This window comes from Sarcophilus harrisii, chromosome 1, assembly GCF_902635505.1.
Source record: "Sarcophilus harrisii chromosome 1, mSarHar1.11, whole genome shotgun sequence".
Taxonomy (NCBI): Eukaryota; Metazoa; Chordata; class Mammalia; order Dasyuromorphia; family Dasyuridae; genus Sarcophilus; species Sarcophilus harrisii.
In genome coordinates this window covers 18,643,465-18,670,821 of record NC_045426.1, presented here as the reverse complement: position 1 = coordinate 18,670,821, position 27,357 = coordinate 18,643,465, and the positions used below count along the sequence as shown (strand labels likewise).

Below are 27,357 nucleotides of genomic sequence, written 5' to 3'. Positions count from 1 at the left end.
GTGACAGATTTGAATCTCTTGAAAGTTATAGCTAATCAATTATCATAATATTTTATTTCCCCCCACTTACATGTAAAACGATTTTTAACCTTTGTTTTTAAAACTTTTCCAATTCTCTCCTTTATTCCCTCCCCATCTCCACCCCTTACTGAGGAGACACATGTGAAGTTATGCAAAACATGTCCATAAAAGTCTATGTCATGAACGAAAATACAGATTCCTCTCCACCTTAAAAAAACCCAAAACAACAAAAACCTCTTAAGAAAAATAAAGTAAGAAAAAAGATATGCTTCAGTCTGTACTCAGAAACAGTTCTTTTTCTGGGCTATGGATGGCATTTTTCATCAAAAGTCCTTCCCAATTGTCTTGGATCATTGTATTGCTGAAAATAGCAAAGTCATTCACTAGCCAATTTTATAATTGATTCTTCTGTTTATAAAGAAAACTTAATTAAAAGTTAATAAGGTTCATCCAAAAATCAAAGTTGTAAAGTGTATATGGAAACATAAACTTCATGTAGTTTGTTAAAATGAAAAGTATCTGCAAAAAAAGGAACAAACAAAATAAGCAAAAACTTTTTCTCTATTCCTCTCCGATTTTTTCATCTGTGCATTTAATAGACTTTTGTCTTTTTTTTTTTAAAATAATGAATGTTTTATTTTCTCTCGTTTGTATAATGCTTCCTAATAGTTATTTGTATTTTTTATATTTGTAATTTTTTGTTATGGAATAATCTGTTCCATTGACAAGCTACAACTTTTTTTAACCATCTCTAAATCTTGCACTTAATGCAAGATATGAAATTTCTTCCCAGTTTTATATAGCAGAACTGAAGGAAATTGCTTCTGCCTGGCACTAATATGAATATTGTAAACCCAATTTGTTTTTAGAATTTCTGCAATAACATAGTGAGTGATGAGAATCTCTCCATTTGGTAAATGAAGAAACTGAAATTGACCCAAGGTATGACAAGGCAGAGATTTAGAAAAGAAAAAGCCTTTACTGGATTTCTGAATGTAGTTACTCAGCATTAAAAATTCAGAACTGACTCTTGGGCTAGGGTAATAGTAGCCCTTCTGAGGGCAAGACTGTATAACTTGCAACACTTAATAAATAAAGGCTAGACTATCTTCTGGGATCACAAGATTTAAAACCAACAGATAACCTTAGAGGTCTTGAGTTCCTTTCTTTTACAGATGGGAAAACTGAGGTTCAGAAGGTCACATGACTTATTTTAAATTAAAAAATGAAATCTTAATACTTTTCTTTCCTCTTACCTCTCCCAGAGGAATAAACATAAGCTCTTGTTAAAAATGAAATATTAGTTTACAAATTATCATGCATTCATTTCCCACCCACCTGCCTTGTCTTTCTTCTACACTCTCTGCTAGTCCCAGAAGAAAATAAACCAGAACTCTTGCAAGAAAGATAAGTAGTTGAGTAAGACAAATTCTCATATTGGCCTTGTCTAAAATATGTATCTCATTTGGTGTATTAGTCCATTACCTCCAGTGGGTGATGAGTAGCATTCTTCTGCAATTGTGATTTCTTTGTCTTTCAGAATTTGTCATTTGCAGTGTTGATATTATACATTGTTTTTCTGCTTCTCCATATTCTAGTTTGCAATAGTCCAAGCAGATGTGCCCAGTTTCCTCTGAAACTGTCTTTCTTCAGCAAATAAACGTCTTAATTTGACGTGGGTGCTAAGTGGCAAAGTTGGAGTTTGAACACAGTTCTCTTGACTGCCTTGTCTAATATACATGTTGTAGAGTTTGTTGTTTTGATGTAGAACTAAGCCATATCTATGCTTTTACAATAGGACAATATTTTTTAAACTAGTAAACTCAAAACCTTTTAAAAATTACATTTTATCAGTTCCAGATTTTCTTCACTCTCCCCCTTACCCAATCATTGAGAAGAAAGGAAAAATAAAAGCCAAAGCAAACATATATAGATGTACAAAACCTGTTTCTGCATTAGCCACGTCGCCACTCCAATCCCAACTCCCCTTTACCTTCTTTCCCCTGGGAAAAAAAAAGGAAGCAGCAAGAAATAGAAGAAAATATGCTTCAGTTTGCCGAGTCCATGATTTCTTTGCTTGGAAGTTTAGAGCAAATTTCACTCAGAATTGTGGTTGGTCATTGGTCATGCTCTATAGGTCACTATCTTTTCTTACCTATTTGTCTTTTACTGCCCTAGGCCTTGACCTTGGCCTCGACCTGATTGGTCACTGGGCCTCCCCACCCATCAGTGTGCTGAGTTGTCACAGAACTTAGAGTTCCCAAGTCTTTCACAGTTGATTGTCTTTATTTTATTGCTATTTCTGTGAAAACTCTTCTGGTCCTGCTCACTTTTGTTTGCCTCGGTTCATACAAGTCCCCACAGGTTTATCTGGAACCATTCCCTATAGCTTTTTTTATAGCATCACATTCATATACCATAATGTGGGTAGCCATTCCCCAGTTGTTGGGCAGCTCCTGAGTTTCCTATTCTTTGTTATGGCAAAAGGAGATGTTATGAAGATTTTTGTACCCGTGGGCCTTTTCTGATCTGTGTGGGGTGTAGACCTAGTAGAGGGACAAAGGGTATGTACACAAAACTTTGAGATAAGTTCCTTGAGGATAAGAATTTTTTTTATCTTTAGCTTTTGGTACATTGGCTCCAAATGAAGTTGCTTGTTAGCTGGTTGATTGTTGACAATATATTTTAATAAGATGACAGAAAAATAGAGCAGAATTATTTGATATGTGGAGCATAAATTATGTAAAATCCTGTTTCCACTTGAAGTAATTATGCAAATAGCTGCTTAGAACTCTAGGGAAAAACTGAGGAAGAATCCTGAACTCTGGTCATATGAGCATCCGGAGGTCTTTCCAAGCCATTGTTGACTTTCCCACTGATAAAAAAGGAAAAGGAAAGGGGAAGGCTATACTATACAAACTTGTTCCAGTTACTTAGCTTTTTGTTGACTATTCTAAGCATTAAAGAATGAGTGGGATGAAAAATTAATGCATTGAAATTAAAGTGAAAATGAAAAATTTTTGCCAAGTGAAACTTGCAAACCATATTGTAATTCAAACTCACTTAGAAAAACTAGGAATTTGGAATCTTTTCCATTTTAGGAGATTTTTTATGATTTTTATGGTTCTCTGTAGATGATATCCTGGTATTATCGGTGACCCAGTTGAACTCACTTGAACCCATAAAAAGAAAGCTATATTTTGGGGAAAAGGTTAATTTATTATTCATATTTAGTGTTTTGCTTAAGAACCCTGAACATCTCATGTCATTCGTTGAATTTTAGAATCATCTTTGTTTTAGTGGAGTCTGCTCTGGACTTGGAGTCAGGAAGATTTTTTAATCTTGACTCAAAGATTTACTAACTGTGTGACCCTGGGCTAATCATTTAGGCAGTGTCTCAGTTTCTTCATCTATAAGATGGGGATAATTATAATCCTAATCTCGCAAGGTGGTTATGAGGTTCAAATGAGTTTAACATATGTGAGGTGTTTTTCAACCTTTAAAGTGATATATAATGCTAGTTATTATTAGTGCTTTGGAAAGAACTGTATAAATGCTATATTTCTGAGGAATATTTGGAGTGCTTTAATGTTTAAGCATGTAAGTGGGTCGCTGATCTTATTTTTGTTACATAGGTCACTATTCTCACCTCCTTGTCTTTTACCACCTGAACCTTGGCCCATTTGGTCACTAGGGCTCCCCCCTTTCCATACAGCCAGAGTGCTGAGTTTTTTTACTTTTCTCTTGACATCAAGAAAGTACCAGTGTAGCCCAAGTGCCACCCAACAGGGCTCAGCATTTGTATCTGTAGTTTTAAGATGAAGAAGACATGCTCATCTGATTTGCAGAGGGCACCAAGCAGGGAGAGAACATAAATTCCTAAATGATGCAAAGTTTGATGTGGCACGTGAGTGGTACAGATAGATTATAGTTCCTGTTAAGTTTTGGGGTGTCTATGTGTGTGTACACAGCTCAGTGTGGGCACCAGAAGGCACCAGGATGATGTAGGATTTGCTGTGAATTGTAGTCAGGTGAGGGAGGGCAGTAGATAGGATTTTGACAAGCAAAGGGATCTGGGGAGGGGACCATTAGAAGTAGCAAAGGTGCTGAGGTTGAAATGCTTGGTGAATACACCTTGAAGGGTAATACATCTTGCAAGGATGAGTTTTAAAATAGCTATGTAGAAGCAAAGAGATACAGAAGAATTTCTCATACTTAAGTATTAGTATTTGGGCTCAGATCTAACGTTAGGTGCTCATCACTTCATACTCCCCATTCCTCCCTCCCACCAATCATAAAAATTATTGAACATCAAACTACATACCCTGTTTGTGAATGTCAAATGCAAACTAATATCTCTGCCTTTTCATTTTCAGCATTAAACTTTAACTTACTTGGAAGATCCTCTTAAGATGTTTTCTGGTGCCTCTGACATTTGTTTGAAAGACTGAATTCAGAGAATATGCTATGCTTCAAGATTAGGTTCTTGAAGTCAACTGGGTTTCCTTCTTAGAGTTTTGTTACCCTCTTGAATTAGTCCTCTTCCTTTAGGACATGTTGGTATCAGGCATTGGAAGATCTGACAGAGGCCATGGGAATTTGATACAGAGACCCAGGCCATGAGCATATTTCCAGGTGGGGGGATCACACGTGATCAGATGAGCAGGTCCAGTACAGTATGGGGAACTCACTGATGAGGTACAGGAAACCCTGGGGCAAAATTCTGGGCAGGGATTAGCAGAGATGTGAGAACAGCAGCAGTGATCCACATGGATCCTTGGTAGGAAATCATTGGCATATTTTTAACTTCTCAGACTTTGGACTTCAGGCAGTGACTTTAGCACAGATTTTTAAAGGTCAGTTTTATAGATTAAACAATAAAAGCAGCCTCATGTAGTAGTTAGAATGATGCTGTTGGGATCATATGTGGGTTTAAAACCTGTTAAGTGTCTGAGGCTAGATTTGAACTCAGGTCCTTCTGACTCCAGGTCTGTGCTCTATCTGCTGTGCCATCCAGCTGCCTCACATCTGCTAGCAGTGTGATCATGGGCAAATCCATTAACTTCTGAATCTCCCCAATTTACCTCCACAGTAATAGATGGGTTATTAATATAAGCCCACGGCCAAGGAGGGTTATGTAGAAAATCACGAGTCTTTGATGTGTTGATATGAGTTTTGTTTATCGTCTTGGGATTGTTTATTTGCCTTCTAGTGAAGGTTTATTTATGCTCTTTTTCTTTTAAGTCTTTCTTCAGTGTTGATGTGTTATGCAGTCACTTCTTATAATTTATTGTAATAAAGAAGGTCATTGGCATGGATTTGGGGAAATATTGGTTAGCCTACCACTCAGGTGGAGTGACTTTTGCTGGGTCTTAAGTAAATAACAGTGACTCCAGTGACCAACAGGTTGAGATATAGAGTGGGAAAACTGAAAACAGGTTTTCTGGCTGGATGTTGAGCTAAAAGCAAGATGACTCCCAGATGATAGAGTGGAAGGGGTCTCTGAAGTCCCCCTCTGAAGTCCCCCTAATCCAGCCCCTGCCTGGATCATGAATCCCCCATTTTACCTCCCCAGCCAGAAGCTAACTTCTGCTCCAAGACCGCCAGTGATGAGGAGAACTGTGCTCCCAGAGGCAGCCCTGCCCTGTTTGCACAACTGGAACTTTTCAGAAACTTTTCTTTCTGAAGAGCCAAAGTTAGGCATCCTGAGGCTAAATAGAATCTTCCTGCTGTAAGTCATCAGATACTTGAAAACAGTTGTGATATTCTATCCTGGTAAACCTTTCCCCTCAGCCTTCTTTCTTTGGGCAAAACTCTAGTTTTTTTCAGCTTCCCCATATGTGTCAACATGGCCCCTTTCCTCACAAGCCCGGTTCTTCTCTGGGTGCTCACTTGCTTCTCAGTGTCCGTCCTTCTAAGCGGGACCCCAGCTGGTTACCCAGAACTATTTAAATGAGCACCATGTTAGACAGAGTTTGAGGAAAGCAGAACCTTTTGGAGCCGACAGTGAGTGGTGCCTCGTGCAAACACATTTCTGCATCAAGTGCCTTCCCAAGACCTGGTTACTTCTGGCATGGCAGGATCTGCTTCCAGACAGTGCCCAGGAAAAAAAATGTCAGAAACCAACATGGTGTCTCCCTGAAACTCAGGTTGAACCCCACACCTGGGCTGCTGGAATGGTTTTCTGATTTGCTCCATTTTGGGGGGAGCTGACTTTTTGAGCCCAAATACAAGCTATTACTTTGGACCACTCTGAGACTCTGTCGATCTTTTTGGATCCTGATTTTGTCATATATTAACCAGTGTCTTAGCTATCTATTTCAACTTTGTCATCAGCAAATTTAAAAAATATACTTTTCTCTATGCCTTCATCTGGCTTCTGCCTCAGTTTCCCCATCTGTAAAATGGGGATAATAAGAGTACCTCCCTCCCAGGGTTGTTGTGAGGATCAGGTGAAATAATAATTGAAAAGCACTTGGCACAATGCCAGGCACCCAGTGAGTGCTATATAAATGTTAGCTATAATCATTATTCATAAAAATATAATGCAGACACCTGGCCAGCGCCAGAGGCGTAGGATGCTCTGGATTCAAGATAATTTAAATTGACATTGATGTTAACATGTTTGGGGTAGTCACTTTACCATTCCCGTACCCAATGAGCTTTTACCATTATCCAGTCTGTAGTTTTGTCCACTAGGTTTTTATGGGAAGCTTTGCCTTTCCTGATATGATGAAATCAAATAGATTATAACTGTGACAGCCTTTGAGCTTCTAGATAATGTAGTAACCCTGTGAGAAAAGGAAATAAAGCCTGTTTGTGGTGACTGTTCTTAACGAATCTATGTGAACGTGTTTAAAATGATTTGCAAATTTTAAAGTGCTGTATGTGTATTACTTTTCTTAGTGGTCACAAATCATCCCATTAATGACATGATTCTGAATTTATTTTACCAATTATTGATGCCAGTCTAACTAGTTATATCTTATGTCCGGATCTCTCAGACCACCCCTTAGGTTAACGGGTCAATGGGCTGCTTTGTCAGGTCACCCTTGGTGTTATTGGGCAAACTTTAGTACATTAGAGACTTCCCTGATAGCAGAGGGGTGTGACTGGAAGCCACAAACACAATACCTGCACACAGCTAGCTGTCCAGCCGGCTTTTTTAGGGTGTGGTAACCTGGGGAGTTTCCCAGGGATGTCTGCTTGAGACAGCATCATTCATCTCCTTAAGGACATTTCTTTCCTTCATTAAGAAGGAATATGGGAGAGACTAGAAGAAAACTGGTTAAGAGGAAATTGAAACTGAAAACCAGGTTAACATGACTGACTCAACTTTATTGTGAGGTGGGGCATGGGGCAATATGATGAGAAATAGGCTTTGTTTTTCTGGAAATGAAACTCTAATCAGAAATGCTATCACTCTTTATCTTGGATACATTCTTAAGAAAAACTAAATGAAGTGAGCACTGAACAATCTCACAAAAATGAAATTGATTCTCTTTTTAAAAATAGGGAATGCCTATTCCCGCCCCCCCCCCCAAAAAAAAGCATTTTATTTGCAAGGGGGAAAATGCAGATTTAGAGGTTTTCCTCCAACAAATTGTCTGTCATATATATATATATATATATATATATATATATATATATATGTGTGTGTGTGTGTGTGTGTGTGTGTGTGTGTATGTTTATATTATACAAAATGTGTTAGATGCATCATGAGATAATTTTATTCAGTGATTCTAGAAGGTCTGATCATGTTTGCTTAGCATATTTCTTGGCACATATGCCAACATATAACTGTTTTTTAATTTGACTAGAATTACTTTTAATAATAGTGTTTTATTTTGCAAAATACATGCAAAGATAGTGTTCAACATTCATCCCTGTAAAATCTTGTGTTCCAAATTTTTCTCTCTGCTTTTCCCTCCTCTCCTAGACAGTATGTAATCCAATGTAGGTTAAAAGTGCAATTCTTCTAAACATATTCCCACATTTATCATACTGTACAAGAAAAATCAGATCAAAAAGGGAAAAAAATGAGTAAGAAAGAAGGAAGCCAGCAAACAACAATAAAAAAAGGTGAAAATACTGTGTGGTGATCCACATTCAGTCCCCATGGTACTCTTTCTGGATGCAGATGGCTCTCTCCATCCCAACTCTATTGGAATTGGCCTGAATCCCCTCATTGTTGAAAAGAGCCAAGTTCATCACAGTTGATCTTCATATAATCTTGCTGTGTACAATGTTCTCTTGGTTCTATTCACTTTACTCAGTTTCAGTTCCTGTAAATCTCTCCAATCTCTGAAATCATCCTGTTGATCTGATCTTTTCCTATAGAACAATAATATTTCATAACATTCATATACCATAACTTACTCAGCCATCTCCCACCTGATGGGCATCCACTCAGTTTCCAGTTTCTTGCCAATACAAGAAGGGCTGCCGCAAACATTTTTGCACATGTGGGTCCTTTTCTCCTTTTTTATGATCTCTTTGGGATACAGACCCAGGAGAAACATTGCTGGATCAAAGGGTATGTACAGTTTGATGACCCTTTGGCCATAGTTGCGAATTCCTCTCCAGAACGGTTGGATCGGTTCATAACTCCATCAACAATATATGAGTATCCCTTTGACTATAATTGTTAATATCAAATAAGCCACAAAAAGGGAAGTCATTTGCTTGTCAGAGGTTTATAGCCATAGTTTTGGGGATATCCTGATCAGGCTCTAAATTGGTGTAAAAGGAGAATCAGAACAAATCTTGTGTAGGAAGTAGCCCTTCAGTTGAACTTTGAAGGAAACTGCAGCTGACCAGGGCATGGAGAATGGCCTATTCAAAGCTTGGTGAGGGGAGATGGAAGGTGATGTAAGAGGAACAATAATTTGGCTGGAGCCTGGAGCCAGATGGTCATGTTAAATGGCCAAGCTAAGGAACTGCTGTTTTATCCTCAATAACAGGTCTTTATCAGTGACCTGGCAGCTGGGGTGCATGGATTAGAGCAGCTGGGGAGGTATTGCAATTGTTAAGGAAAAGAGCAAAGAAGACTTGAGTTTGGGTGTGATGCTGTGGGATGGGGAGAGAGATGTGGGAATGAATTGTCCACCATGGGGCAGATGCTGGGAAGGATATCATGGGCGAGAGAGGTCTGACATGGCAGGCCTGAGTGGCTGGAAGGGGGGTGGTCCCCTGAGGAAACAAGTGGCTTTTGAGGGCAGACAAGCTCTGTTTTAGACCTGTTTGAGTGCCGATGGCATGTCTAGGTGGAAATGTGTATTGGAAGCTGCCCTGGGGGAGGGGAGCAGCATGAAGGCCATTGTGGCTTAGATTGTGGAATGGGGGTGGGGTAGAGTGTAAGAAGGTGACAAGGTAGTCTTTGAATGCCAAGCAGGGTTTTCTCTTTGATCCTGGAAGTGACAGGGAGCCAGGGGAGTTAATTGAGGATGTGGTGACGGGGTTAGACAGGGAGATCACCAGCCGCTGAAGGAGGGATGAACCCAAGTGAGGAGATGCTCCGAGGCAGGCAGACTCCCCCAGAAGCTAGTGCAATAATCCACGTGTGACAAGGGCCTTTCTGGGGGTGGGCACAGGAAGGTGCGCAGGAGAGAAGGAGGAGAATCCGGGGGCCTTGGCAGGAGTGGACATGTGGTTGGACTGCCAGTGAGGAGTGGGGATGGCCCTGGGGTTTGTAACTTGGACAGCAACTGGTAAATGGGACACAGAGGGAAAAGGTGATGGGTTCTGTTGTGGAATGTTGGATTTGAGGTGCTGAGGCAGAATCCAGGAGGAGAGGTTCCAGATGCAGATGAGAATGGCATGGGAAATGGTTAACAAAAGAAATACAAGCTCCTGCCATAGACAGAACGCAGGCTTTCCAAGGCAGTGTGTGGTGCAGGAATCAAGGCCATCAGTGACAAGGCTCCGGCCTGGGTAACTGGATCTGAGACTCTGCCCACAGAGGTGGTGAGAGATTGTAGAGGGAGAAGAGGAGAGGGCGGGACAGAGCCTCAGGAAACCCGAATTACTCGGTGAGAACTAGAGGAAGACCCAGCAAAGGAGACTGAGAAGGAGTCGGACAGGTGGCAGGAAACTCTGGGCTGGGGTGTCGGGTCTGAGGCAGCAGACAGGCCCGGATGCCGAGGACCGAGAAGAGCCCCTTCCGTTTGGTGATGGAGAGGTGGCTTTGGAAGCCGAATGTCTAACGGCTAACAGGAGAGGAGAGGAAAGAAGCGGAGCCCTGATTATCCATGGCTTCTTTGGGAAGTTTAGTTGCAGGACAACTGATGGAGTGATAGTGGGGGTGGGGTGGGGCAAGGGCAGTTTTTTAAAGATAGCAGATATAAAAGCAGGTAGCCATTAGATGAGAGACTATTGAATATCGATGATAGTGCTGGGGTAGGAAGCACAGTCTGTGGAGAAGGGATGGAAAGGGCTCAGATGTTCATGTGAGAGGCATTTACCTCAGAGGAAGCGGCTGCGGCTTCCCAAGAGTTGGAGGAAGACATCTGAGTGATGTGAATAGGCAGGGGAAACAAGACCCTTGATGATGAAGTTCGAGGCAAGACCCTCAGCGGGGTGTGGGGGGGGGTGGGGGAATGACTTGGACCAGCTGCTGTGGGATAGGACAGGGAGCAAATGAGGGACAAGTGAAAGGCTTGCCTTGGGGGCTCCAGGGTGCAGCTGAAACTCAGTGGTGTGCACTTGGGGTGGATTCTCAGGTTTCATGACTTCTCTTCAGCCCTGGGGAGCAGCCTCCAAGTGAATGCAGGCAATTGGTGGGAGAAGTACCCCAGCCTTGGCTTTTGGCAAAGCCTGACTAATGCTGAGCTAAGGGGAGAGGGACTGACCAGATTTGAATTGTTCATTGTGGGGCTGGGAGGAGAGGATGCCTGTTACACCTTTGAGAGGACTTTGGAGTGGAGGAATTGGAGGCCATGGTAGAGATGGAGCAAGGTTAGGGATTTAGGGCACAAGGAAAGATGGCAAAGGAATTTCCAGAAGTTATAAATGTGGAAATAGAGCCCTTGGGGGGGATGGCCCCAGTGTATAGCAGGGGAATAGGGGAAAGGAATAGGAAATCACACTAGAGTTGAGGAACTTGGGAAGGAGAGTATTTGAGAGAATATCGGTATGTACACTGAAATCCCCTGGTATGAAGGTAGGGGGTTGGAAGGAGAGAAAGACTGGGAGCCTGGCACTGAACTCACTGAGGGAGAAAGGAAGGGGTCTTGGGAGGTTGAGAAATTGACAGCTGTCACAGAATTCATTGGATGATGAACTTGGAATCAATGAGTGTGAAGGGAGCTAAGTGATGGTGGGAAAGGAGGAGGCTTCCCCATAATCTGTAGTGACCAGAAAGTGGGAATGAATGTGTGAACAGTAATCCAGAGTGTCCGGGAGGAGGCAGGAGAGAGGGGGAATGGGGAAGGAAGAGGGTGAGGGTGAAAGCTGCTCCATTCCAGAGACCACAGTGGAATGAGGGGTAGCTCTGGGAGGACACTTGGGGGAAAGGGGAAAAGAACATGGGAATGAGTCCTCGGGGGCATGGGGTTTCATAGTGACAGCCTGGCCTTCAGGACCTCTGCGATGGGGGAAGAGAATAAGGATAGAAGTATGTTAGCCATTGAGCAATGAGTCCACACCAATTGTTAGTGGCTAGAGGGAGGGAGGCGGATGTTTATTTATTTATTTTTTTAAAATTATAATAACTTTTTATTGACAGAACCCATGCCAGGGTAATTTTTTTACAACATTATCCCTTGCATTCACTTCTGTTCCGATTTTTCCCCTCTCTCCCTCCACCCCCTCCTCTAGATGTCAGGCAGTCCTATACATGTTGAATTGTCCTAGTATATCCTAGATACAATATATGTGTGCAGAACCGAACAGTTCTCTTGTTGCTCAGGGAGAATTGGATTCAGAAGGTAAAAAATAACCCGGGAAGACAAACAAAAATGCAAACAGTTTACATTCATTTCCCAGTGTTCTTTCTTTGAGTGTAGCTTCTTCTGTCCCTCATTGATTAATTGAGTTAGATCTGCTCTTTGTCGAAGAAATCCACTTCCATCAGAATACATCCTCATACAGTATTGTTGCTGCAATATATAATGATCTCCTGGTTCTGCTCATTTTACTCAGCATCAGTTCTTGTAAGTCTCTCCAAGCCTCTCTGTATTCATCCTGCTGGTCATTTCTTACAGAACAATAATATTCCATAACATTCATAGACCACAGTTTACCCAGCCATTCTCCAATTGATGGGCATCCTTTCAGTTTCCAGTTTCTGGCTACTACAAAGAGGGCTGCCACAAACATTCGTGCACATAAGGTCCCTTTCCCTTCTTTATGATCTCTTTAGGGTATAAGCCCAGTAGTACTACTACTGGATCAAAGGGTATGCACAGTTTGATAACCCTTAAGCTATACTTCCAAATTACTCTCCAGAATGGTTGGATTTATTCACAACTCCACCAACAATGTATCAGTGTCCCAGTTTTCCCGCATCCCCTCCAACAATCATCATTATTTTTTCCTGTCATCTTAGCCAATCTGACAGGTGTGTAGAGGTATCTCAGAGTTGTCTTAATTTGCATTTCTCTGATCAATAGTGATTTGGAACACTTTCATATGAGTGGAAATCGTTTCAATTTCATCATCTGAAAATTGTCTGTTCATATCCTTTGACCATTTATCAATTAGAGAATGGCTTGATTTCTTATAAATTAGAGTCAATTCTCTGTATATTTTGGAAATGAGGCCTTTCTCAGAACCTTTAACTGTGAAGATATTTTCCCAGTTTGTGGCTTTCCTTCTAATCTTGTTTGCATTAGTTTTGTTTGTACAAAAGCTTTTTAATTTGATGTAATCAAAATTTTCTATTTTGTGATCAGTAATGATCTCTAGTTCATCTTTGGTCACAAATTTCTTCCTCCTCCACAAGTCTGAGAGATAAACTATCCTATGGTCCTCTAATTTATTTATAATCTCGTTCTTTATGGGGAGGCGGATGTTTAGATTGTGGAGGTTGTGCTGGAGGTTCTTTGTGGCAGGGGGAGATGTTCAATCCTATGAAGTTCAGGAGACTCACCAGGCAGGAACTGGTGAGAAGAGTGAAGGTCCTGGAGGTCTTGGGGTGAGGACAGAGGCCTGATCTTGACTACCCTCTCTGTCATGGTATAGCTCTTTGGGATTAGGGAGAGGAATTGAGCAGAAGACTTCATAGGGCCCTGGGGGGCCTAAGATTTAAAGGGATTTTTCAAGGTCAAATGTATGATAATACTAACGTAGTTTTATTTCTGATGTTAACTTTTCAATTTAAGTTTATTTTTAATACACATTGCTTTATAAGTCATGTTGGGAAAAATCAGAGCAAAAGGGAAAAACAATGGGAGAGATTAAAAAACAGAAAAATGAATGTAGCATGTATAGATTTACATTCGGTCTCCTTAGATTGTTTTCGGGATGCACTGTGCAAAATCTATTGGGACTGCTTTGACACTGAACTACTGAGAAGAGCCAAGCCTTTCGTAGTGGATCTTCATACATTCTTGCTCTTAATGTGTACAATGTATTATTCTGTTTGTTTCAATCAGCATCAGTTCACACAAATCTTTTCAGGCTTTCCTATAATCAGCTTGTTCATCATTTTTTATAGAATAGTAATATTCCATCTACATTCATGTACCACAGCTTATTCAGCCATTCCCCAATGGATGGGCATTCACTGAGTTTCCAGTTTCTTGATGCTACAAAAAGGGCTGCCACAATTTGTGCACATGTGGGGCCTTTTCCTCCTTTATGATTTCCTTAGGGTACAGACTCAGTAACAGCACTTCTGGGAATATACACAGTTTGATGATCCTTTGTGCATAGTTCTATATTGCTCTCCAGAGTGGTTGGATCATTTTACAACTCCACCATCAATGCATTAGTATCCCAGTTTTCCCACATGTCCTCTAACATTTATCATTATCTTCTCTGATATGGTAACTTTCAGTGGATATAATAATCAAAAGTTGTTGAGAGTTATCAGTTTTTAAGCGTATAAATGAGATCTGAGACCTAAAAGCTTATGATGCTATTGTGATGGAGAGTGCTAGTGGGAGTCAGCCCCTTATCTGCAGCTTACAAGCCTTAGCCATGAGATCAGTAGAACCATACACTGCTTTGGAAAGCCTGCATTCTGTCTGTGGCAGGAGCTTGTATTTCTTTTGTTAACTGTTTCCCCATGACATTCTCATCTGCATCTGGGGGCTGTGTTGATCCCTCCGCCTTAGAGATGTCTAGACCAAAGCTGCCCTCCCAGATTAAAGCATCATTGGGAAAGGTTTAACAAAGTAAATGTGCTTGTGTTACAACACAGAGTATGTTCATTTGGGCTTTTCTAAGTCCGTTTGTGGCTCCAGATATCTGCCAGCTGAATCAGGACTTGAATATGAGGCTTCTACCGCAGCCTGGCTTCTTGCTATCACTTTGCTCCTTTGAGCCTCAACTTCCTCATCTTTAAAGAATTTAATAGTTTTTGAGTTACTGCCTTACAAGAAGGTTGAGCAGAAAGAAGCAGTTTTGATGGAAAATTGAAATGCTTTTGGATACAATAGGAATGATTATAAAGAAATATAGGAGCAAGGAACTCGGTAAGTTCAAGTTTACATTCTCACAGTTGGTTCATTAATTAAAAGTTCAAATAGATTTACTCATTTTTAAAAAATACCCGTTTCAAAAAAAAGTATGTGTATAATAATTCCCCAAATACTTTTAAGGTATTTTCTGTTGTCATTTTTAACCATGAATGTCATCAAAGTGTCATTATTTGTAATAAGGTAGAAAAAAATAAAGAATTCAGAGGCCCTGGACTTAACTCATGAGTGTGTGACTTTGGGTCAGATCCTTCATCTCTTAGCCTGTCTCTCAATCTGTAAAATGGAGATTGTCATGTTTGCCTTTACTGCATATGGGACTCCAGGGAATTCACTTCTTATCCCTTGCCTCAGTTTCCTCCTCTGTAAAAATTGGATTAGAAGACTGGAGGGTTCTTTTCAGCTCCAAGTCTGTGCTGCTATGACTACTGCACTTGCAGGAAAGGTAGATTTGGTTTCAGGATGGAGAGGGGCCCTTCAGACCTCAGAAAGTCAGCAGTGCTGCTTAGGCCTGTTCTGTAGATGCATCATTTCATTGGATCGCCACACCCTCCTGGGAGAACCAGGAGAGGCCTGAGAAAGCCTCTAGGATAGCTCCCTCTGTCAGTCTGGGGAAGGCGAGTCTCCCAGAGCACCCAAAGTTGGAAAGGTCACCCTGAACAGCAGGCCTCTTGTGGTTCCAAATTCAGGCCTCTCCATTATATCATGTTGTCATGATCATAGGTCACTATAAGGGAAAAGTGAGATGTGCTAAGTTATTAATGATTTATGGGTAGTTTGTTTTCTCTGAGACAGCATCTGGGCCAGTCCAATACCAATTTATAGAAAAATTCTGACTTTTATTATTAGTAAATCAATCTATTGGCTTAATATATTACTTTAAAGGATCTGCTGAGTGTGAAGGTCAATGTTCACCTTATTTTCTAATACACTTTTCCCCTTGTTTTATAGGTAATCTATCCTGAGCATTCCAAACTTAGTGATAAAGAAGTAAGTCTTTGTCCTTTACTGTGTTTCATTTCTGTTTGGTTCCTTGGCAGCACGTGCATTTTTGTTTTCTTTTTTCTTTTTCAGAAAACAAATATCTGCTATCTGTCTTTTCCAGATTCGAATTCAGGTAATGCTTTTGTGCAATACTGTACAGGTGTGTATGTGGTGTGGAGGCTGGAGGCTCCCTAGGAAAGCCCGGGGAGGAAGCCCTGCCCGGCGGGGCTCTTGGTGGCCTTGGGTTGGGTGCAGCAAGCTGAGATTCTCTGCCCCTCCTGGGCAGGGCAGAATTCATAATAAGTTCTCAGAGGAAAATTTTTATTTGATTTCACTTTGATTTTAAGACAGTTTACACAGTGCATTTAGGGGTAAAACAAGGCATTGGGGAATCCAGAGAGCACAAGTAGACTCATGTTCAGATGGATTTACTCGGGCTGCCCTCAGGGCTGGCCTTCAGTTGGTGGTAGTCACCAGACTGGAGCCAGCGATCTGAATCTGGAATCGGTTATAAGGGAGGGTTCAGAAAGCTGATAAGGCATGTGTAGTCGGAGAGCTTCTTCATGGGGTCCTCTGGCCAGTCCTCTCTGTGTGTGGTCCGGGCTGCTGATAACTTCCAGCTCCCTCCAGGCCACCCACCGGCAGGACAGCACCTGGTGAAGCAGGCATATTTTAAAGCTATTTTTGCATGCTGCTACTTATACAGTTAAAGAATTCCAAAATAAGAATTCCATTTCTCGAATTTGGGGGACTTGGAGACCATTTTTAACATTCTCTTTTTTTAACTGCATTTTTTTTCATGCTTCTGAATTTTCTCTACAAATTTAGAACTTGTTGAAACAGACATTCTTTAATCACTTCAAAAATTTGTTACATAAAATTGGTGTCTCTCTGTGGACAGGCCTTTTGTGAACTAATAAAACTTTTTTGCAGAATTAAGAATGATAAATGTTTTGGGTTATTATTGCCTTTGAGAGACTCTAGAGGGACTTGTAAAGATTATAAACCGTTGGTTCTGTCTTGTCTTTTAATCAGAATGACCCAGATATTTAGAATTTTTGCCTACAGATTAATGGCTCTGTTAGTTTTTATGGAATCAGATAAGCTGCTGCTGCCCTTAGATTCTTTCCCTGTTGGGCTGCATCTACACTTCTGAATAATCTGGTGTTCACTTATCAAAGGCATTTCCCATAATCAGTGAACTTGGCTTAGTCCAGCCTGAATAGGTTCCATGTGATCTCTCTGCGTGGCTGGGGTCATATGTCAGGTCCTGGTGGCTTTCCTGTGAGTGTTTGCTGGTCATCTTGATCCTTCTGCACTATGTCAACATGGACATGTGAAGTGACTGTTTGAATAAAGAGACTTGGCCTCTGTCTGCCTCATTTTTCTCAACTGTAAAATATATAATATTATATTAATATTAATAATAAAACATATAGTATCAGCTACTGCCCAGGGTTGTTGTGAGGATCAAATGAAATAACATTTGTGAAGTGCTTATGCAAATCTTGAGCGCCACATAAATGCTGCTATTGTGGAAGAAACAAGGATAAAATAAGATGCATTTCCTACTCTCAAAGGAAAGAGCTTAACTATTCACCTGGCCACCAGTGCTGAGTAGTGAAGTGTCTAAATAGGGGTTTAATGTGTAATTATCATTAGTCTTTTTTTTTTTTTTTTTTTTGAGTTAACCGTTTATTCACCCTGTCTACTTCAGGAAGGTGAGGCTGAGGTCTGTCCCTTCTGTCTCTTTTTTCTTGAATGAAGAGATCCTTCAGTACTTTAGAAAGGTGTGGGATGTCATCAGTGTGAGTACCCTTCCCACCTAACTCCCCCGTGTCTCAGGAGGCCAGAGCTTGAGTCCTGCAGCCAAAGAAGTTGGCAGGTCTGGAGCCCGTCCGGACTAACTGGGTGGGTGCTTGGACAGCAGCCACCAGGTCCGTTGCCGGGACTGGCCATGGCCTCCACGGGCACGGGCTCTCCGTACCAGGCAAAGGCGTCAAAGCATTACCTTGATCGAGGCTTAGGATAATAGAAGCATATATCTCCACAGATGGCCTGTATCTGTTATGTTATCAGCAGATATGTGCAGACCATTTCTGTTTTACATTTTTTGAAGGGAGGATTTAAAAAAAAAAAAAGAAAAGAAAAGAAAAGAAAGATCCTAGCTAAAGAACTGATGAGTTACTTCTGGGTCCAGATCAATGATCCTCTGATCTGATCCCCTAAATGAAGACTGGCACGTCTCCCCTGAGGTTTGGATGGTCTGAGTAAACTTGATCTCTTGAAATCAGGCATCTTGCCATCCTAGCAGATGAGCATCAGCACAGGCAGCCAAGAGAGCACACATTTGGAATGTGATTTAGATCATTATTCTCTTTGGTGACTCTCTAAACAGATTGTTGCCCTTCATGTGTTTTATTAAATGGAGGTGGTTATGATTGTGCCAGTTCTGAAATGGATTTACTCTTTTAAAAAAATTCCCAAATAGCTTTTTTTTTTGCTATGGAAGGAAACCCAGGAGCTGTATTGCAGTCTTCAGGAAACAGTAAAAATGGAGTTTTGGTTTCTATGGAGTCAGCATAAAAAATAGAATATTTTAGATCATTCATTTACAGAAAATCAAGAAAAATGTGCATTAGGGACATGTTGTGGGGAAGATTTCATCAAATTTCCAAAGAAATCTCTTCCTCCCATTCTTCTCAGCTCTAAGGAACTTTTACCACCTTCTTTCTATTTAAATATTAAAATTTTATTTAAATATTTCCTCTTTTTTACCCATAGCTTGGAGCTATTAGAGAGACACTTTCTTATTGCTCATTAGCAGTGTCTGGACCTGGGGAATCTCTGCTCCCTGAGCTGAATTCTTACTATCCATGGCCTGTGCAGACTGCGATGAGATGAGAGGAACCTTTTCTTTTGGTATCTACAGACATTTCTTAGCTCAGTGTATGGGAGACCCAAGAATGCAGTTTGGTTCTGAAATGCCTTGGAAGTACCTCTCATGTGCTTGACGCTGAGATCCAGGCTTAGGAGCTTAGAGCTCCTGAAAGGTCGAGTCAGAGGAACATGGGAAAAAAACTGGTCTTCATAGCTAATGGGACCTGCCTTGAAGTCTCGGTGGAGAAAATTAGGCACATCATATTTCCATTCTAAATATCCTCCCCTTCTGGGCTTCTCTTTCTGAATATTCTAAAAGCAGCCTTCAAAATAAGCATCCCATGTGCTCAGGAATCTTTGAAGGTCGGCAGGTCTCCCAGCTCAGGTGAGAAGATCCTGCCAAATTCTGTTCTGAGGCTTCATTGAAAGGAAGGTGCTACCCCAGGCTGGTGTCCTCACTTAAAAACCCAGGAAAGGCAAAGAAAGAGATAATATGGCCATTGTTACTGTCTTCAGTTTAATGGATTTATTTTCTACACTTAAGTTTTTACCTAAAGTTCATTTAATGAGATAAATACATGACATTTCCCCACTAGAAAAGCTCATCATTCATTCAGGTTTTAATAACCAAAGCAGCTCTGGTGCATCCACACACACTGCATTGTAAATGCAGATATATCAGATGAGGATTTTCTTGGATATAAAATAAATATATAAAATTTTTTTTGTTCTTTTGGAGGAGTTAGTAAAAGCATAACTAAGAATTGAAATTCTCTGAAATCACTTTTAGTAATACCTCGTGTTTCTAGCAATATGTTTTCTTTTTTGTTTTGTTTTGTTTTGAGTTACACATCTGGTTTTTTTTTTAAAGCTTTTTATTTACAAAACATATGCATGGGCAATTTTTCAACATGACTCTTGCAAAACTTTCTGTTCCAAATTTTTCTCTCCTTTCCCCCCACCTTCTCCCTTAGATGGCAGGTAGTCCATTGCATGTTAAATATGTTAAAATATATGTTAAATCCATTATATATATACATATTTATACATATATATATATCTTAGCAATATGTTTTCAAATGGACTCTTAATTCTTTGCATGTTCTAAGTTCTGAATAGAGAAAGGACTGTCCCTCTGATATCTTTGGTATAAGCAAGTTCCAGATGAGGAAACTCCCTCTACTCATACTGGTTGACACCTCTGGGACTTTCAGGAGCTTAAGGGACTTGTCTCAGGCCGTCTGGCCAGTTTGGGTCAGAGGCAGGATTCGATCCTGGTCTCTGCTTGATTTTACTCTGGGACCTTAGCTAACAAGTCAGGTATAGTATGTTTCCTATCCCTGAAAAGGTGTGAAGCTGGATTGATCTCTGGAGACCCTGCCCTTATTTTATGATTCCTGAAGTCCTGAGAAGCTCTTTGCTACCAGTGGAAATATAGCAATTACTAATTAACATCTTGTTGAGGACAGTGATAGGAAAGGTAGAAATATGAGTTTTTAAGACTGGGAATCCATTCTTTTTTTTTTTTTTTTTTTTTCTTTTCTTTTCTTTTTTTTGTGTGAGGTATTTGGGGTTAAGTGACTTGCCCAGGGTCATAGAGCCAGGAAATGTTAAGTGTCTGAGGACATATTTGAACTCAGGTCCTCCTGGCTTCAGGATTGGTGCACTATCCACTGCGCCACCTACTTGCCACCTGGGAATCCATTCTTAGTGAAGGCAAACCTTTGTTGGACTGTGAGCTAGGGCCCCATCATCCCCTAAACCTGGTCTGAGCTACTAGGAGGGAAGCTCTTAGGTCCCAAAGTCTGGCTTACTGAAGAACAAAGGGTAGAAGAGGCTGGGATTTCTGTGGGTCAGTCCCAGAGTGTCGTGTGGGCGGCCCTGGAGTTGACGGCCCTGCTTCCACACTGTGGGCTGCTTTTGGTAGCCTTCGTGGAGGCCCCTTTGTCTTTAGCTGTAGGTAGTAGAGGAAGCCTGGCCATTGCCCCGGGAACCAGTGATCATCAGGCTAACCTAGCTGCAGGTCTCAGGCATCGCTTTGTGATGGTGTGGAACAGATTTGTTTTAAAAATGCTACGAATGCCTCTGGTGAAACCTTGTTTGGTTTTGGACCTTGGACAAACTGCTTCTTAAATTGGAGAGTATTTTATGAAATTAATTCAGTTAAAACTTAAATTAAAAATAAATTATAATTAAGAAAGCAATTGGCTTGTGGCTTGTTCTCCTCTTGAATTTATTTTTTTTAAACCTTCTGTATAATCACTTCAGAAGAAAATTAGCAAGCACGGAAATGTAATACAGGGAACTGAGGTTTTTTTCCCAGCTTGTTCACAGGTTGGTTGTGTGATCTGGGACAAGTCACTTGGGCCAGTGAAACTTAGGCCCCTCTTAGCTCTGAAATTCTATGATTCTGTATAAAAAAGATGCTAGTCTAAGTGGTCCTCAATTTTCCTTTTTTATTTTTGTTTTCATTAGGCTGTCTTGGAGATACGCAGTTTTGTTTCAGATTTCGACAGTCATCTGGCCGGAGGATGTCAATGCACTGTATCCTGGATCAGTTGGACCGAGACTCTCCTGTGTATTTAAAGGTTAGAAAACTAGTAACAGGAAAAGGTCATAGTAGTAGAGAAAAAGATCAGCATCAGTTGGTTGTATTTGGCAGAGATGCTTGTGCTTTGTTTGCTTCCTTTTGGAGCTTTCTAAAAAGAGGCTGCAGAGTGAAGGAAGTTGATTCTTCAAGAGCTTAGAGAAGCCTTTACAAGTTCTTGAAATATATATGAAAGTTTCTGTGAAAATTTCAGGAATAAGTTAGAATGTGGTTATTTTCTACTTTGTTAATAGCCCTTGTGTCTGGACGGGGAGTCTGAACCAAGTGTGATTTATTTATTTATTTTTTTTACCAGGTTATCACTTGATGCAACAGAAGTTACACTCACACAATATGTGTTGAGAAGGAGAGAAAGAAACTTCTCTCCTAGATGGGTTTTATTTTCCCTATGGCTTTAAAAATTTTTTCTTATTCATCTCTCTTGTCTTTTAGCATTTTGATCATATGATAATTTTATTCCTGGATAAGATTAAGCAAAATCAATTCCAGAATTCTATGTATAGTACTTAAATATATTTGGTATATTTATGATATATTATCCATATAATATAATATAATATTCTGACCCTTTGAGGCTCATCTTATTTTTGGAGTGCAAAGAAATATGATTTAAAAACAACTGAAATAAGAATTTCAATTTTATTTTACTTTTCTGACAGAAAGATCCTGCATATTTTTATGGTTATGTGTATTTCCGACAAGTTCGAGATAAAACACTAAAAAGAGGCTACTTTCAGAAGGTAATTTATAATATTTTAAAAATTCTCTTGCTATGAAGTTAAACATGAACTTTTTAGTTGAGAAAATATAGACTAGAATTGAATATAAAATGAACTTTTATTGCATTTTTAAAAAGTGGATGTTAAACTTAAAATGGTAGGAATAAAATTGCCCCTCACTTTTCTCTTCCCTTCTGATCTTTCTTCTATTCCATCTATTTTGAAAAGTATATTTTCTTGCTTTTCTTATTCATTTTTTCATTGCTGTTTTGATCACCAACTCCTTCCTCCTCCCTTCCCACCAGAAACAACCTTTCTTGTAACAAGGGAATAAGGTCCCACCACCCCAGACAGCACTTGGGCTTCATTCTGCACCTCCTTGTTGTGGTTACCTGGTGCTCTTTTGGCGTTGTGCTCGCTCACGGCGTCCATCAGCTTTGAAATCTGTTGGAATCACTCGCCATCATGTGCTTATGGTCGCTGGGCACCTTGTGCTCCCGCTTCTGCTCCCTTTTCTCAGACTCAGTTGCTAGGAGTCTCCCCAGCTTTCTCTGAATCAAGCTCCCACTTTGACATGGCCGTGTCATGCTTTGTGCTATTCCTAACTGACGCTCTCCCTCTTGGTCTCTAATTTTTTGTCTGAACAAAACATGTTGCTCTAAGTATTTGCACACACAGGGGCCTCCTATGTATTTTTCTAATGGATTAAGCCAGGCTAAATGACGGGTGACCATAAGGTGTGAGCAGCCTGCTCACCGTGTAGTCCCCCTCATGGTCACCTCCCAGAGTCTTGGGCTAGAAGGAGTCAAAGCGTTTTTGTACCTTCCTTCTGTAGAAGGGATCGCCCCTTTGGGGCGTCTTCAGGGCTGGCGGATCTGTTATCAACCAATTGCTTTTCAATGGAGAAACAAAGGGTGATTGCTTAGGCGGGCCGGACACTGCAGCTCACACAGACTTAGTGAAGTACGGTTTCTTCTCTGTTGTCAGTGATAGTAATAGCCATAGTTACACAAACAGAGCACACTCAAGTAGTGGAGCACATTTACTGATGAGGAAGTAGGCCTGGTGACTCACCCAGAGTCACACAGTCAGCCAGGGTCTTTCTAAGGCTTTATTTATTGAGCCCCCCAGGTTTCCCAATGTGTCCTCCTTTGTGCCAGAGAGCAGCATGTCCTGCTGTGTAACCACAGTCTCATGTGCCCTGGGGACTTTGAGGTTCTACACGGCCACTGAGGCAGCCACGGTGCCCTGGTGGAAAGAGATTCTTCGTCTAGGTCTCTGTACAGTAAAGCCATAGGTCACACACTCCTGAGTCCTTGTTTGCACTTAGTGTCTCTATCCAGTGGAGCTATTTTTACTTCTAATTAAGCAGCCACTCTGAGGGAAGACTAGAAGTTGCTTTTCAGCCTTTTGGGACCATTTTTGGTTTATTTCCATTTACTAAAGGCATCTTACAAATGGTTCTTTGCAAGTCAGACTCTATATACGTTCACCATTAAGGCTTTCTGGCAGTTCTTAGTATAGGAAATGAATAGCAAGGTTAAATTAAAATAAGATGGTTCAGCTTTTTCTGTTCTTTGTTTTCCAGTCCTTGGTTTTGATCAGCAAGCTGCCATATACACATTTTTTTCACACGGTGCTTAAACAAATAGCACCTGAATATTTTGAAAAGAGTGAACCTTATCTGGAGGCAGGTGAGTAAAACTTTGTGTTGATGATGTGACCTTGTGGATAGATTAAAAGACACTGAGTTTTAACATTTTAATGAAAAAATGAAACTTTTTGAAAATCACAGTGAAGATTTCAAGAGCTGTGAAGTAAATGAGACAAGGAAGAATTAAACTTATTCCAGTAACTTTATAAATGCTTTGAAGTATTAGACCCATGTAGCCAGTTGAAAAAATAAATTAGAATAAAATATGTTGAACTTTTTTATTAAGACTATATAAACATTGAAATGTTGATTGCAGATTAATGGACTCTTTTAAACTTAATTCTCTTTATCAGTAGTTCTCATACCAGATATTGCAATCATATGATTGCTCCAACCTTTGTGATTTTTTAATATATCCTTAATGCTCGATAAGTCAATTCTGGCATAAAATTTGGAAACCTCTTTCCATCCCAAGAGAGTAAACTCTATGTGTGAATCAAAAGGAAGAAACTGTCACCCCCCCCACACTAATTTTGCCTTTATATTTTTGTCTTTTACAATAATAATATCAATAAATACTAATAATTAACACTTATGTTGTATTATCTAATTTGATCCTTACAATAATCTTGGATGTGTAGTGATCTTTGTAATCCTAGTTTTTATGGAGGAGGAGGCTGAGAGTAAAAAGGTACCGGGACTTGCTGAAAGTCATGTAGTAAGTAAGTTTCTGAGATAGCATCCGAACTCAGATCTTCTTGACTGTCCACTAAGCCACAGAATTGCTCCAGCCCTAGTTTTTCATTCATTTGCAGCATGAATTAAATTAAACAGATTCTGTTCTGAAGAACAGAAAGATACCGGTATGGATATTTAGCTAACTCCTTGGAGTTGTTTTGTTCTGATTTCATTTGTAAAATATGTATTTAATTTTTTAAAAAATTGTATCACTTATACAAATGATATTTCATTCTTCTTCTTAGCTTGTAATGATGTCGATCGCTGGCCTGCTCCAGTACCAGGGAAAATGTTACACTTGCCCATCATGGGGGTAGTTATTAAGGTAATTTGTTGATTATTTACTTCTAGCCTGGATGTTAAGAGAAAATAAAAATGTGAATTTTATTTTCATCATCTCACTAAGAGCCAAACTCATCCCTGCTTTCCCCTGCTCTGGAATGTTAAGGAATTTTTTTCCCCAGCATCTTTCCAGACTTTCATAAAACATGTAGGAGTCTGAGATCTGTAGAAAACTGACCATCCCACCAGAGGAATCTCTGAGAATGGATTGGAAATGCCAAATGGATTTAGGAGAACTACTGAGAACACACAAGCCAAACTCCAGGGCTAGTGCTCTATCTACTGCACTGTTTAGCTGCCCCAGTTCTTGGTTTTTAAAACAAATTTTGATTGGTTTCTTTTGTTTTCAACTTCTCTCCCTTTCATATTGCAGCTGCCCCATCTCCTCAAAACACTAGATAGCTCTATTGTTGTTCTTTTCATTTATGTGTTGGAGAAGTTTTGTTATTTTCCTGCTTCTGCTGACTGAATTTTCCAACCCTTTCTGTGTTCTCCCATGCTTCTCTATATTTTTCGTAGGAATACTTCATTACATTCATGGGCCACAGTCTATTTACCCATTCATCAGCTGATGGGCATCTTCTTTGATTCAAGTTACTTCTATAGGAAGTGCTCTAAATAGTTTCTGTATGCTTAGGGCCTTCCTTTCTGGTTGACCTTCTTGGGATATATGCCTAACAGTCAGAATCTCTGGAATAAGGGGTGAGAACTTTGGTCCCTTACTTTGCATAATTCTAAATTGCTTCCTGGAAGGGGTTTGCCAGTAGATATTTCCAGCAATGATGAATCAGTGTTCTCAGCCTTCTCTAGCTCCTTTAGCATTGGCTATGTCATATTTTGTCATCTCTACCAATTTGTTGGCTGTGAGGTGAAACCTCGGGGTGATTTTCATTTGCATCAAATTAATGATTCAGAAATACTTTTTGATCATATGTAAGTACTATTGTTTATCTGAGATAGCAGAATCTTTTTTCAGCTTTTTATTTTCAAAATATATGCATAGACAGTTTTCTGCATTCACCCCTGCAAAAACCCATGCCATAGGTTACTTCTCTTTTCCCTCACCCCGTCCCCCAGTCAGCAAGCAATCTAATATATGTTAAATGTGCAAGATAGCAGAATCTTAAAAAGGATATTGATTAAAAGGTTTTTTTCCCTTCCAGTTAACAGTTTGCCCTCTTATAGTTGCACTAATTTTGTTTATGCAAAATCTTTTCAATTTCATGTAATACAAATGATCTATTTTATCTTTTGTTTCCCTTTCTTCCTGGTTTAGTTAAGAATTCACCCCCTAACAGTAGCTCTGAAAGGTATACAATCTGCTTCTCTTTTAATTTTTAATAGCATTTAATATTGGATTATATAGTCATTTGACTTAGTTTTTAGTTTAATATGTTGAGTGAATCCAGATTTTTGCCATATTGTTTTCCATTTCCCTAGATATTCTTGTCAAATAAGGAATTTCTTCCTAAGTAATTTGTTGTGCACTTTTTTCAAATACTGGTTATTGAGTTGTTATTTTTCATTCTACCAAGTTAATCAATTCTGTTGATCTACTTGTCTTTTTTGAAACCAGTATTAAAAGGTTTTGAAAATTATGTTTGTATAGAGTGACATGTGGAGATGCTATTTTCCTCTCATTATTATCTTTTTCATTCTTGTATTTCTTCAGATGAATGTTGTCATTATTTTGTAAGTCTGTAAGTGTCCATTTTATAACATGATTGGCACAGGACCAAATATGTAAATTAACCTTGGTAAAATGGTCATGTTTGGTTCCTGATGCTGGCCATCATGGAAGAGCCCTCCAGTTCTTCAAGTTTGTTTGTTTTTTACGGAGTATTTTGAAATGGTATTGAAACAGGAATTGAGTGCACTTTGGTATTCTCAGATATTTTATAAATTTTGATTACTTATCTATCTCTTATTGCTGTTCTGCATTTTCTTATTATGTAAAAGTACTGATTTTTATTTATTTTGCTATTGTCTCAGTAATTTGTTTACTGATTCCCTATGATTTTTTATGTAAATCATCATGCCATCAACAAATAGGCATATCTTTATTTTCTTTTTTCTCTTCTTAATGTGTTCTTTGTTAAGGGTATTGCTAACTTTTTTCAATTAATTTTAGCTTAAGTGAATTTAAGCATTGACTTCATACAAAATTGTTTTTGTATGAATGCTCTCAGGCTTTTCTTTTTATTCACAGCATTTTATTTTTAAAAAAATTGTGTTGCTATAAGAGTAAGTACCTGGTAATTAAAAACTTCATTTTTGAATGTATACTGCTGTACACTGTAAAATTTGTCAAGAATAGAATTAAGAATTTTAAGTTAAAGCTTTGGTAGAGATGTGGATGCTTGAAAGTTCTATTATTTCTTTGGACAATTTATCCCAAAACTTATTAGGAAGTTTGGAGAGCCTATGTAAGAATGTGTAGATATTCTACTGGTCATCCTGCCATCTAGGGGAGGGGGTGGGGGGGGGTAAGAGGTGAAAAATTGGAACAAGAGGTTTGGCAGTTGTTAATGCTGTAAAGTTACCCATGTATATATCCTGTAAATAAAAGGCTATTAAATAAAAAAAAAAAAAAAAAAAAAAAAAAAAAAAAAAAAAAAAAAAAAAAGAATGTGTAGATATTGAGAAGAAAATTGGCTTAGTCAGAATAAAATAATATGTTAGTGGTTCATTTCTCTCTTTATATTCTGTTAATTTCCCATCCAGATTCAAGTATTTGTTATTAGAGATGTTAATTTATGTGTGTTAGCA

General features: G+C 39.6%; 1 protein-coding gene across 1 annotated transcript in view; it reads left to right on the top strand.

Moving 5' to 3' along the window:
• DENND6A (DENN domain containing 6A) overlaps positions 1-27,357 on the top strand; it is a 64,407-nt gene that overhangs the window by 6,700 nt on the left and 30,350 nt on the right. Inside the window, exons 2-7 of the mRNA XM_031953136.1 lie at positions 15,615-15,653; positions 15,738-15,780; positions 21,003-21,115; positions 21,795-21,875; positions 23,443-23,548; positions 24,492-24,571. Of these exons, the coding sequence (XP_031808996.1) occupies positions 15,615-15,653; positions 15,738-15,780; positions 21,003-21,115; positions 21,795-21,875; positions 23,443-23,548; positions 24,492-24,571 (462 nt within the window). The remainder of the gene's footprint in view (positions 1-15,614; positions 15,654-15,737; positions 15,781-21,002; positions 21,116-21,794; positions 21,876-23,442; positions 23,549-24,491; positions 24,572-27,357) is intronic.